Raw genomic sequence first — 13,146 nt, forward strand, 5'->3', positions numbered from 1 at the left:
GGTTTACTGGTAAATGTTTAAATTTTGACTGTAATTCAAAAATCAATGCACTAGTAATTGTTTAGTTGCAGTGTCGTCAATGAGTTGGCAACTAAGTACTCTTTAGTGCCCTAAGATCAATTGAATTTTCTTTTTCCTATTTTGAAAAGCAAAAGTTTTGTCACCCAGAAAATAGGTTGTGCCGTAAGTTTTTAGTTGCCGTGATTAAAAAATGTAAAAAATGGCCAGTGCGAGCACTCGCATTGAAATAAGCATATTCCACTTTGTCAACTAAAATGTTGCACTCCCAGTGTTACAAGCTAAGAAACAAATTACTGAACTTTCCAGAATTGCTGTAATATAATACTTTAAAAATTGTAAAGAACTATAAAGTGATAATTTAAAAGATAAATGATGTAAACTAATATTATAATTTAAAAACATTTGACATTTCTGTCTTTAACATGTTCACTGCCAACCTATAATTGCTAAAATTGCTCATCCAACACCATTTTGATTTTGTAAATTTTTACTTAAAAAAAATGGAATTTCCATTCTTTTTACTTGATTATTGGTAATGCAATCCCTAATTGCAGTAGGCTTTTGCTTTGGATTTGCCATTTGTATTGATGCTGTATAGTCGACTTAACAACCGTTGTAAATAGCATTTGATGTAGTATTCGTTTATACTGAATTTTTATATTAAACTCTATGTTAAATAAGTTCACCAAAAACAATGTTTAATTGGAAATATTTGCAGTAGAATTAGCTACAAGAAGTTGCCCACAATGATCATTAGGAACCATTCCACTTGCTTACCACTCTGCTGTAAAGGTTTGCATCTCATCCCAGTCGTATAATGTGACCCTTAGCTTTGGAGAGATTTTCTGTAGGCATGTTAAGTGATACATTGGCATATAGAGTAACCCAGAACTATATAAAATTTATTATATTAACTAAGTAAAAATTGTAATAAAAAGGGACAAAATTAGTTCAGATTAAGCAGACTTTAAAGTGCAGATTTAGATTAGTGAACTAATCTGAATCATCACACTGTACAAATCAAAGCTTGAAATTATTCACTAAATATAAACCATAATATGCTGGGTTGTTCATACTAATTTTACCATTTTTAATTAAGTTATTGAAAGCGTAAGGCAGTTGGTATAAAGGAAGTTTAACTAGTATGGTTATGCAGTAATTCCAAATTTTTATAAATAAATAAATATATATATTTGATTATGAAAAATAATTGGAGGTAGATAATGTACCCATCTGGCTTGCTAGAATTAGAGCCCTGCCTCAGGTTAATCTTTTCCCAAATATTTTAAAATTAAAATATCAATTAAAAATTAAATTTAACTAGGGCATCCCATGACTGTCATATTGTGATAGAATTGAGGCAGAGCCAGAAAGAAGCAACCCGGGCATAGAAAAGATAATTCTTGTACCTGACAGATATGGACAGGTGAAATTTGCACTTACTGCCACAAAAGAGGCTATCCTGGGACCTGCTGACCATAGGTGAGGCGATTTATGTACCTGCTGGCCATAGGAGACACGATCGTTGCACTGGCTGGGTACGGAGAGGTGATACTTGGACTTGCCGACATGGAGAGGCGATCTAAGAACAATGTTTTGTTCATTTCTCATACCTTTTTCCATTAGGTGCATGCAATGATGATTTTATTTTTGACCCCTAGGCCTAAATTCTGTTAGGTGTGCTATCACATGGACGTTGTCACTTTAATACCTCTATATATCAAAAATGAAGTCATGGACCCTCATTACATTTTTGGATTCCTCATTGCAATTAATGGAAAATGGCAAAGTTTAATCGAAATCTGTTTGATTGATTTTGATTAAACTGTTTGATCGACGAGACTTCACTAATGCTCCACCTCAATGAATAAGATAAGATGAATGAGTAAGATGCCATTATCAACTATTAGATCAAATTATTTTACAATAAGAATTTTAGAGAACAATAAAAAATTGTGAAATTGGCTTTGTTTTGTAATTGTGATAACAGGACGTCATCACATCTGTAGATTATTTTAAAGTGGCAAAGTTGTAGCCATAAACATGTAATTTAATCCCATATTTGGTTTATATAAGACATCTTAAGATAAGCCCCAAAATTTAGGTTTATATGAATACATAACATCCCACTTTGGATGCAAGTTTTGCTTTTGTTTTTAGTTTTATGTTCAGTTTTTTTCCTCTTGGAATTGAATTTTGTTTTTGATTAAAATGGTACTCATTGAAAACATAATATATTAAGCTTATAAATTATGTTTGATGAATAAAACTTAAGATTTGAATCAATAACATTCGGCAGAGTTATTGAATAATTTTTATTTATTAATCAATGATACTGTAAAATATTAATATTGAATTTTATATTATACAGTAGAATCTCGATTGTCTGGGATTGCATTAACTGGAATGCCAAAAAATCTTACGACGAGTCGTTAAGTTGTCGCAAATGGCTTTACGGCTCATCTGCTTTGTAGCTGGGAGAAGCGGAAGAAAAATCTAGACATTGGCAAAATGTGCCGTTAATTATGAGTAATGATTTGTGAAGTAGTTGCATGTGTTAGTTTCTTTGTGCTTCTTTAAAATTTTTTTGTTTGGGTCCAAAATATTTTGTCTATTATATAATTTGCACCAAAAGCATCTGACAAGGAATTCTACCAGGAACATCTAGTACAATACATACAAAACAGCTTGTTGATGTTTTGATGATTTATATCATTAATAAGAACCATGACCCAAATCACTGTTGGAGAAAGAAAAACTCTCTTCCCAAATTTGGGATATTATAGGATGTAACCACCAGATGAGGCTTCCTGGTAAAAATGAAGGAAAAAAACAAGTGTGAGAGTGACCAAGAAGAGCATGGTGGACTGAAGAGTGGGGGCTTAGACTGACTGGTAGTCATCCATCACCCACCAGCTGGCTTAGTCACCATCTATCTTTTGCCCAACCATAGCCATTTAAGATTGATCTGTGACATTGTTGCCAACTGGCAGCTCTACAGTTGACTTCCACATCATTATCACTCAATAGAGAGGTTGCGGCCGAAGTTCAAACGTTAAACTTGTACGGCAAGCAGAAATACACGTTTGATGTTTGAACTCCAAGTAAACTACGTTGCAGTGCAAGTTCACAACAATATCCCATGAGTCGGTGCATGACGTGAACATTGCTCACTGACTCGTGGGACGATATTGAAAAATGGCGGAAACGTTTAACGACGAGGAATGTTACCAGCGAAGGTAAATAAATAAATTAAACTATTTTAAAGTATTTATAGGATGTTTAATAACACTAAATAATTATTTTTAATTAGAGTCGTGTCTCCTACCGTGTGATCGGACGATAGACTATCTCATACTTTTGTCGAGGAAAGTAGTAGCTTATGTAAATCCGAAATTATTTTTATAAAATTTACAAACATATTATGCTGTTGAAGGTAGAAGATGCTGTGAAAGAACAAACCTACTCCTACAGAATTATGATAAGATATTATGAACAGAAATATATGTGAATTCTATAGGCACATCACTTGCAAAAAAATTGAATAATTAAATAATTTCTGGATTAAAATCATGTTTCTTTACAATATTATTCATAAGTGCTTAAATAATCATTATTTTAATAAAATTATGACATAATTTTAACCCCAAACACAAAAAAATGAAGTTTAAACCAATCTTCTACTCGCCATGTTAGACATAGCGAACGCCATTATCAACCTTCTAGAATTGCCAGATGGCGGTGCTCGAATGTCCGACATACACGTTTTGGGCTGAAAACGACAGCCGCAACCTCTCTAATTACTGTTAGAAGGAAGGCTCTGATGATCTACCTCCAGTCCTCTGCTATTTGTTTTATATTTAATGTTAACCCAATATTGCACATGTGAATACACTGTTTTTCAAGATGTTATTGTATTCTCCATGCTACAAACAAACAAATACATTTAGGGATTTACATGCATGTTACTCTCTATCTAGACCCACATGACCTTGAGCTTTTATCAAGAAGTGTTGTATATTTAAGTTCATGTCCACTAACAGCTCAGGTCTGCAGCTTCATTCACATAAAAAAGAGCAAAACCTGACATTTATTTACTGGATACAAGATTTAAACTTATACCACATTAAATGAAGATGGCATTTTTTCCATTCATCTCAGATAAATGAGTCTACTGTATTATTTTTATTTTGTAATGTTTCATTATAAAACTAATTGTTTTTATCTTTTTTATCTCTTTTGAAAGAATAATTTGTTCTCCTTGATCCAGTGACTGAAAAACTCTCTATGATAAGAAAATAATTGCACTAATAATCTGAAAGGATAAATTTTAAAATTTTTTGGTGAGTGTAGTTATGTTTTTGCTTTTTTACTCCGTTCAATATGAAAATAATTAATTACTAATTAAATTTTTTGTGTTAATAGTTAAAAGAAATGTCCGAATCCGACAGTGACATTGAATTTGAAAGTGCCGACGAAGGTGAAGAGTCTGAATTAAAGAGAGACGCAAATAAAATTTTGGTAAAAAAAGAATACGACTCTGAAAGGTTGCAGCTGTCTGCAGGGTGTGAAAAAGATACTAATATTGCTAATATCAAAGAAGAAAACTTGGTACTTACTGAAAATAGTATAAATAAAAACAAAACAACCGAAGAAACTGTTAAAAGTGATGTAAATCCATTAAATATAGAATTGAAAGATGAAAATGTTATGGACGACCTCAACAAAAAGTTTTCTACAGAAAGAAATGTCAAGAACGAGAACTTAGAAAATGCACAAGAGATAACGAAAAATAGTTTGCAAGATTTAGAAGATGAGCATTCTAAACTTGACTGGTCCGAAGAAAAATCTGCTTTGTTTCAAAATGTCAAAACGAAACCAAGTCGAGTTAAATTAAGATTTGAAGAACGACTGGAAAAAAACCAGAAAAAAGCTGCCAAGTCTCCAGACCATCGGGAAAAAGAAGTGGAAGTCTTAAAAAAATTGGAAAATTTGACGGCGAAGGAAGAAAATGTAAGTTAGTATCCAATTAAAGGTACAGTAATACCCCAAACTTATGCGATAGGTGGGACTGAGTGATAACCGCGTAAGTCGGTGTATAATTTCGCATATAAATACATACAAATTATTTTTAATTGGGGACGGAAACTAAAGAAAACAATAATTTAAAAAAAAAATGTTTAATAAAATCTTAGATAATACATATGTATAACAAATTATATTATTAAAATTGTAAACTGAAGTTATTTTGATGTAGAAGGCTTCATAAAATCTAACAAATTTCTCTGATGGCTTAAAGATTTTTTTTCTCCCGCAAAATTTCCTCGTAGCATGCTAATAATTTTTTTATTTCTCGTTTTGTAGAAGAAATGCACTCTTTATTGGAGTCTATATTTTCTAAAATTTGTAACCCCTTTTCAATTGAACTGAGGCCTTCTGTCAAGTTTTCACAGCTTCGACAATTTTTCTTTACTTTTTATAATTGTTCTGACCGTCAATTCCAGTAGATCAAACTTCTTTGCCAATTCACAAATTTTCATTTTTGTATCAAAGTCTTTAATAATGTTAACTTTACATTCCAAAGATAAAGTTTTTCTTTTCTTGTTTGATGCAGAAGAATCAGTTCTACTTCATTTAGATGACGTAGTAGAGTCTCTCAAGTCTCCGTAGATATAACAAACACAGAAATAAATAACACAAAATAACTTGTAGCTATGCTTCGATTCCGCACAACACGTCCGAACCTGTAAGCTGAACAATAGTGTGGGGGGAGTGAGTAATCAAGAGTTGCGTGGCGCTCAAACAAAAGACCAATCAATGAGATTTGAAAATCGCGTAACTCCGGGTTCGCGTAAGTCAGAGTAGCATAAGTTGAGGTATTACTGTTCATTTTAAATTTAGTAGAATATTTTATTTGCTTACATTATAGTTTTTAATAAGTCAGGAACTGTTAGTACCCAATTGCATTATAATGTATTCCATTGTTCTATACAAGATTTGCATTAAAAATAATAATATATATAATAACAATAAAGTATGTTTTAAACATTGTAATTTTATTGATATAATTTTAAGTTAATCAGAAAACATTATATTTTGTGAATATAATTAATATAAATTTGTATTTGTTACTTAATAAGATTTGTTTTCTATTTTTTATTATCGTAAAGCAACAAAATAATTGAAAAAATATTTTATAGAATTCTGGATGGGGTTGGGGAGGTTGGAAGTCGTCCATACTTTCTACAGCTGCTTCTTCTGTATCTGTCTTTACGTCTCAAGTCAGTAAGTTGTGAGATTTTTATATATAATTTGAGATAAATGTAGTTTATAGATTTAAAAGTTTGCAAGACAAAATGGTATGAGCCTTCAGGTATACCTATAAATATTTGTTTGTAATTTATAAATAGTAATTTATAGTATAATCATACTATAAATTACTGTATATAAATTGCTTATTAAACACTGAGCTTGTTTAAATAATAAAATTATTTTGATAACACAGGTCTGCAAAAAAAATTTTTTCCAGCTGCCTGGAATATTTTTTGCTGAATTATATGTTTTAAAGATCGGAGGTTCTAAAAATGACTTCCATAACATCCCATCCCATATAGCTTTTTTGTAAAATAAAAACAAATTTTGATAAAAACTCTTATTTATTACAATGAACTAAATATATTATATTTTCTTACAACTAATCAAAAAATTGTTTCTGATATTTATACACAATTTTAGGTCTAGTCTTTTTTCTTATGGAACTTTTTCTTCTACTCTTTGATGCTTCTCTGAACTCGTTTCCAATTTCCTTCTCTGGTTTCTCGATTGAGCATCCAACAGTAATCTGCTAACATATTGACATCCCATTTTCCTTGGTAACGTCTCTCTATATCACAGCATTCTGGTGAAATCTTTCACCCTGTTCTTCACTGTAGGCTCCTAAGTTTTTGGGAAAATAGTCAATATGGGAGTGTAAGAAATGAACTTTTAAGTTCATCTTGCATCCTTGAGTTTCATATGCTGCCAGCATGTATTGTACAATGGTTTTGTAGTCAGGGTCCTTAGTATTCCCCAAAAACTTATGCACTATATTTTTGAAAGAGTCCCATGCTTTTTTCTCCCATTGTTTCCAAACAGAGGAGATCAGATAAAAGTTTTCTTATGTCAGGACCAGTGAAAACTCCCTCTTTTAACTTGGTTTAAGACAGTTTCGTGAACTTGAAACACAGATATCTGAAACAATTTCCATCTCTTGGCAGTGATTTGACAAACTGCTGTATGAGCCCCAATTTAATATGAAGAGATGGTAATAACACTTTTCTGGGGAAACCAATGTTGTATTAATGACGTTTTTCTCACAGGGGTTAAACTGTCTCGTAGTGGCCAGTCAGTTTTTGTCCAGTGCAGCTGTCTTGCTCTACTATTCCATAAACAAAGAAAGCAAGAATATTTTGTATAACCTCCCTGCTGACCCAACAACATGGTTAGTATTTTGAAATCTCCACAAACCATCCATTGATGCTCTTGATATTTGATTTTCTCAAGAATCGTAGCCAAGTCAGTATATTTTTCTCCCATATGAACCGAGTGTCCCATAGGAAGCGATGCAAATACATTTCTATCATGCAGTAGGACTGCTTTGAGGCTAGTTTTAGACGAATCAATGGATGTGTCATTCTGATGAATCGTATTCTATTTCAATGCACTTCGTGAGCCCATGAACATTATTACAATAAACCAGATTTCCCTCTTTGGAGAAAAACTGAGTAAATTCTCTCTCTCGATGCCTGTACCACGAAAATGAGGTCCCAGATGATAGCAGGTTTTTGCTTATTAGCCTTGGTCCTAGCAATTTGGCTGCGTCTTTTGAAACACCTAAGTCTCTTACTAGGTCATTGAGCTCACTCTGAGAAAAAAGTTGAGATCCTTCATCAACAGAAAAATCTGAGCTAGATTCATCTTGTGTCTGAGTCCTTTGACTTACTCAGGATGTCATCTAAATTAGAAGGTGGCTGTGGAACTGGTATTTCAGAACCATGGGACACTGGACAAATAGCTGAGTCAAGGTTAGGGTAAAATATTTTCTTTTTATTTTTTGTATTAAATCCTTTAACATCTACTGAACAGAAGTGGTAGTCAGTTGTGTGATTTTTCTGTTCACGCCATATCATAGGAATACCAAAACGAAATGAGTTTTTCTTACTCTTAAACCACAAACGAAGATCTTCCTTGTATCTTCTGCACACCTTATGCAGAGCCTATGTCTTGATCTTCAAGTTTCAATTTGAAATATACAAAATAAACTTTCTTCACAAACTCACTTATGTTTCTTTGTTGACTTTTCATTGTGTATTCACCACAAACATAACAGAAGCTGTCAGGAGAAATTACACAACCTCTGCGAGCCATATTCCAGGAATAAAAATACAAGCACAATAGCGTTCAAATGCTGGATATAAACTGAGTGTGGCATTAGATGGCCAGCGAGATAATGAACTTATTTAGCTTGTTGAAACATGATCTAATCCAACAGCAGGTTGTTTATATTTATTCCTAGTACAATAATACCTCGACTTATGCTACCCCAACTTACGTGAACCCGAAGTTACACGATTTTCAAATTTTGTCGATTCATCTTTTGTTTGAGTGACACACAACTATTGTTTACTCACTCCCCCACACTATTGTTCTGCTTACACGTTTGGACATGTCGCATGGAATCGACCCATAGCTACAATTTATTTTGTGTTATTTATGTCTGTGTTTGTTGTATCTATGGAGACTTTAGAGATTCTACTATGTTATCCAAACGAAGTAGAACTGATTCTTCTGCATCAAACAAGAAAAGAAAAACTTTATCTTTGGAATATAAAGTTAACATTATTAAAGACTTTGATACAAAAATGAAAAGGGGTTACAAATTTTAGAAAATATAGACTCCAGCGCAGTGCCGGATTAAGCCTCTAGCGGGCCCTAGACAAAATTTGAATTGGGGCCCCATTTAAATAAGTTGCTTCTAAACAAATCTTATATAATGTGACATTAGCGTAGCTAGCATGGGTGACACCCGGTGCGGATATCGTGGTGTCACCCCAAGTCACACCGTAGTGTCACCCTTTTTAACTCTTATAAAACACTATTCAATTGTAATATCCTCGCACTCGAGCAACTTGAACGCTATATCGAATATGCGATGTCGCAACGTATAAGTTTAGATTTAAAAAACAAATCGTAACCATATATCATATCCTAGATGGTGCGAGAGATCTTGTAGCGTACAGTACATTACTTCTGACGCACGGGTTGCTGTTGCAGTGGCGTAGCGTAGTAGGGCGGCGGGGGCGGCCCGCCCTGGGCGGCACTTTTAGGGGGCGGCAAAATTTCACAATAAATAATAATATCTTGTAAAAATTTAAACCATTTCATTTCATATTTTTGTCGCACCTACGATTCGGACCGATTGAAATGAGCACGGAATTTTTCATTACTTATACCTAAATAAGGGGGTGGCGAAATTTTTCTCCACCCCGGGCGGCTGACACCCACGCTACACCACTGTGCTGTTGGCTTTTTTTTTATAGGTAATGACTAGTCGGGCAGAGCTTAGCAGGAATTCTTAAATACAGCCTTTTCTGTCCTATCGAATTTCTTGAATAATTTTAACTCGTTTTGAAACAGAAATCTTCTGCACTGAAGCCGGGCCCCTCCGAATTACGGGTCCTAGACATTTGTCTACTTTGCCTATTCGATAATCCGGCCCTGCTCCAGCGAAGAGCGCGTTTCTTCTACAAAACGAGAAATAAAAAAATTATTAGCATGCTACGAGGAAATTTTGTGGGAGAAAAAAATCTTTGAGCCATCAGAGAAATTTGTTAGATTTTACGAAGTCTTCTACATCAAAATAACTTCGGTTTACAATTTTAATAATATAATTTGTTATACATATGTATTATCTAAGATTTTATTAAACATTTTTTTTTAAATTATTGTTTTCTTTAGTCCCCAATTAAAAATAATTTGTATGTATTTATATGCGAAATTATACCCCGACTTACGCGAATTCGACTTACAAGCTTATCGCTCGGTCCCACCTATCGCGTAAGTTCAGAGTATTACTGTATCCCAGATAACATGTCGAAACATGCTCAACGTCACCAGTAATATTACTCACTATCAACTTTTAACCTGTTTCTATGTGATCATGTGACCTTCCTCCTAACGCTAAAACTACTTAACCCACTTCTCCCCTATCACTAACAACTTCAACCATTAACATTTTTTTTTAAATTTATTGCCAAGTTCAGCTATTGATAGAATTAATGTGAGAAGTCTTTGTTTTAAGGCCATTTTTTAAATAAAAAAAAGAAGACTAAATTTTAAGTTAACTAGGAATTTTAAGCTAAATACAAACAAAAACTTGAGTGTAACAAAAAATTTCACGAGATGGAATTTTTTTGGTATTTTTTTTGTTTTTACCAAGTTGAAATGTATAAGAAAATGTATGAAAATCCTATGCAGTTTTTTACTTGCAGATCTATGTAATTTTTATTCAAAATTATCAAAAAAGTGGCTACATTTATTCAATATTATAACTATATTTATTCAATATTTATTTTAAGTGACTACATTGAATAAATGTAGTCACTTATAAAAATCACTATTATTGAGATTATTTGGGAGAAGTTCCATTATAATCTAAGAACAATCTGCTTTTTTGTATGTAAGTTTTCTAGAAGAAGAGAGATTTAAACCCATTAAAAAACTAGAAACAATCTCTTAATATACTTAGCCAGTCTACATTAAATTTTTTTTTAAATGTGTGAAAATTGTTTGCTTGGTCAGTAAGTCTAGATTTATCTATAAGTGAACAAAGATCCAAAGTAGAAAACTTTTGTTTATTTTGGGTTTAATTATTACTTGGATTCCTAATAAAATTTTTGGTTTGGCATCAATATGTATGTTGCTTCACATCTGTTTCACTTCTTAATGGTATAATTAATACCTTGTTTCATTGAATTGGCTTAGATTCATTTTAAATTCAAAATCAATCTTGACCCACTACTAATTTTCTAAACTTACATTTCAAACTCTTCTAACACAAGACACAGTAAAACTGAAAATTTGTAACATTATTGATTTTGAAAATTTCCAAATTTTAATTTTTTTTTATTTGCAACAACAAAAAAGAATTTTTATTAATTTTGGTTGCTCAGATATAAAATGAATTGATAAAAACATTAATTATAATAAAGTACTATTTTACAAATGACTTTAAATTTGTAGATCTGGATATAACTTGTCCTTGAGATTTTTGATTGCTTTATGTTGGCAATATAAAAATGATTGAATAGTGACATTCAAATGGAAAAATGGTATGTGAATGCAGGATTTTTGTGTTGTGGTAATGGATGGGATGCAAATGTGGATATATTGTGAAGGGAGTAAGCCATTGAAATATAAGTATTGTATACATAACCAAAGTATTGTATACATTTGAAGAGGAGGGGTAAACGTAAACAGGAGTGGGCTATGTCGGCAGTGTCTGTAAAAGGTAAGCTGGAAAGTTAGAGTTAATGCTGAATTGTCTAAAATATATTTAAGTTTATTCAATAAGGATAGTCAACTATGGATTGAATATTAGTAAAAAAATCTTGCATGAAGTGTATTTTTGTTGGATACAGGTTTAAAATTATGCCAGATCATTCCCCGGCATATGGAGATTTTTTAAATCACATTTTCTACGTGTAATTTAAATGACAGTCTGGGATCAAATATTAAACCAAGATCTTGAACATTATTGACTATTTGTAAGTTTTGGTTATCAAGAACTAAATTAAGACTAAAAAAAATCATGATTTTTGTTTTTCTAGGATTTATTGAGAGATTTAATATAAATAAACTAAACTAATTGTTCAAGATAGCCCTTTGCAGTACGGGCTGGAAACAGTTAGCAATTTTAATATCGTCAGCATAGGCATTAATGAATGAGGAGGAAATAAGGGATAAAGATTTATTAATATAAGCAATAAACATAAGATTACTGAAGACAGAACTCTGCGATATACTGATTAATGGTGAAAATGGGCAAAAGTGAAATTCAGATATTATGATTTTCTATGTATGCAATAGAAAAAATTATTAAGCCATACCAAAATTGAATTATTTATATCGAATTTGGAGAAAAGCTTATCAATAAGTATATTTGGAAGAACAGAGTCAAATGCTTTTGCTATGTCTATGTAAACTACATTTGTAGGACATTTTAATTCAAAATTGTTTAAAATTACATATTGGATTTCTAGGAGATTACTAGTGGTGAAACAATGATTTATGCTGGAGTGTTGAGCAGAATAGATGCAAGAAGTAATTGGATAATACACAGATTGATACAAGCAGATTTCAAATAGTTTTAACATGGCTGGGCAAGAGAAATAGGATGGAAGGAGTCAGACTCCTTTTTAGGAATTATGGAGAGTACAGATTGCATCTACTGTAAAGGTATAAATTCCTGATCAAGAATCAAGAGATTACAAGAATTTTTTTTAAATCACAAAATATTTCTACTTAGAAATCAGCAATATTACAATTATTACGCCTTGGTGTCCTTTCTATCTTAATTTAAATTTAATTTGTATACTAGTACTTTTTATATATTAACAGGACTTATTATACTGGAAAATGTGGATGCAGATATTTAGTCTTACAGATCAAAAATAATGTTTTTTATTTAGTTCACCCGAACACATACACTTTAAACTTGTGTTTCGGACTCGTTCGTCCCTCCTCGGCAAGCCTTTAAACGACACTTTCTACAATTAACAATAAAAAATATTTCTTTGGTACAATTATAACTAAAATTAGTTAAAAACACAAACATTTCCCGACAATAAATTAAAAATTCTTACAAATTCTGTATTTCCGAACTCCTTTACATTTCCAATTAAACTCACGATCCACAGCAACCATACAATTTGACACATTCCTAATTTTTATACATTAAAATCAGTTTAAAACAATAAATTTAATTATTATCTAAAATATTATTATTTCAATTAACTTACTTCTTTTCGTTTATTCGTTTCTACTTAATTTCGATTCTAATACGTTCCCATCACATCTTTTATAACC

At 32.1% G+C, this 13,146-nt stretch overlaps 1 protein-coding gene across 2 annotated transcripts in view; it reads left to right on the top strand.

The window, feature by feature from the left end:
- LOC136987603 (protein FAM114A2) overlaps window positions 1-13,146 on the top strand; it is a 46,369-nt gene that overhangs the window by 3,500 nt on the left and 29,723 nt on the right. Inside the window, exons 2-4 of one of the 2 annotated variants that reach the window (XM_067285367.1) lie at window positions 4,292-4,364; window positions 4,447-5,034; window positions 6,222-6,306. In XM_067285367.1, coding sequence (XP_067141468.1) covers window positions 4,456-5,034; window positions 6,222-6,306 — 664 coding nt within the window. In that variant the 5' untranslated portion in view covers window positions 4,292-4,364; window positions 4,447-4,455. Of the gene's footprint in view, window positions 1-3,991; window positions 4,365-4,446; window positions 5,035-6,221; window positions 6,307-13,146 lie in introns of those variants that run through there. The other variant, XM_067285366.1, reaches the window with a different exon arrangement.

The sequence above is a fragment of the Centruroides vittatus genome, unplaced genomic scaffold (assembly GCF_030686945.1).
Source record: "Centruroides vittatus isolate TY-2023 unplaced genomic scaffold, ASM3068694v2 scaffold_2520, whole genome shotgun sequence".
Taxonomy (NCBI): domain Eukaryota; kingdom Metazoa; phylum Arthropoda; class Arachnida; order Scorpiones; family Buthidae; genus Centruroides; species Centruroides vittatus.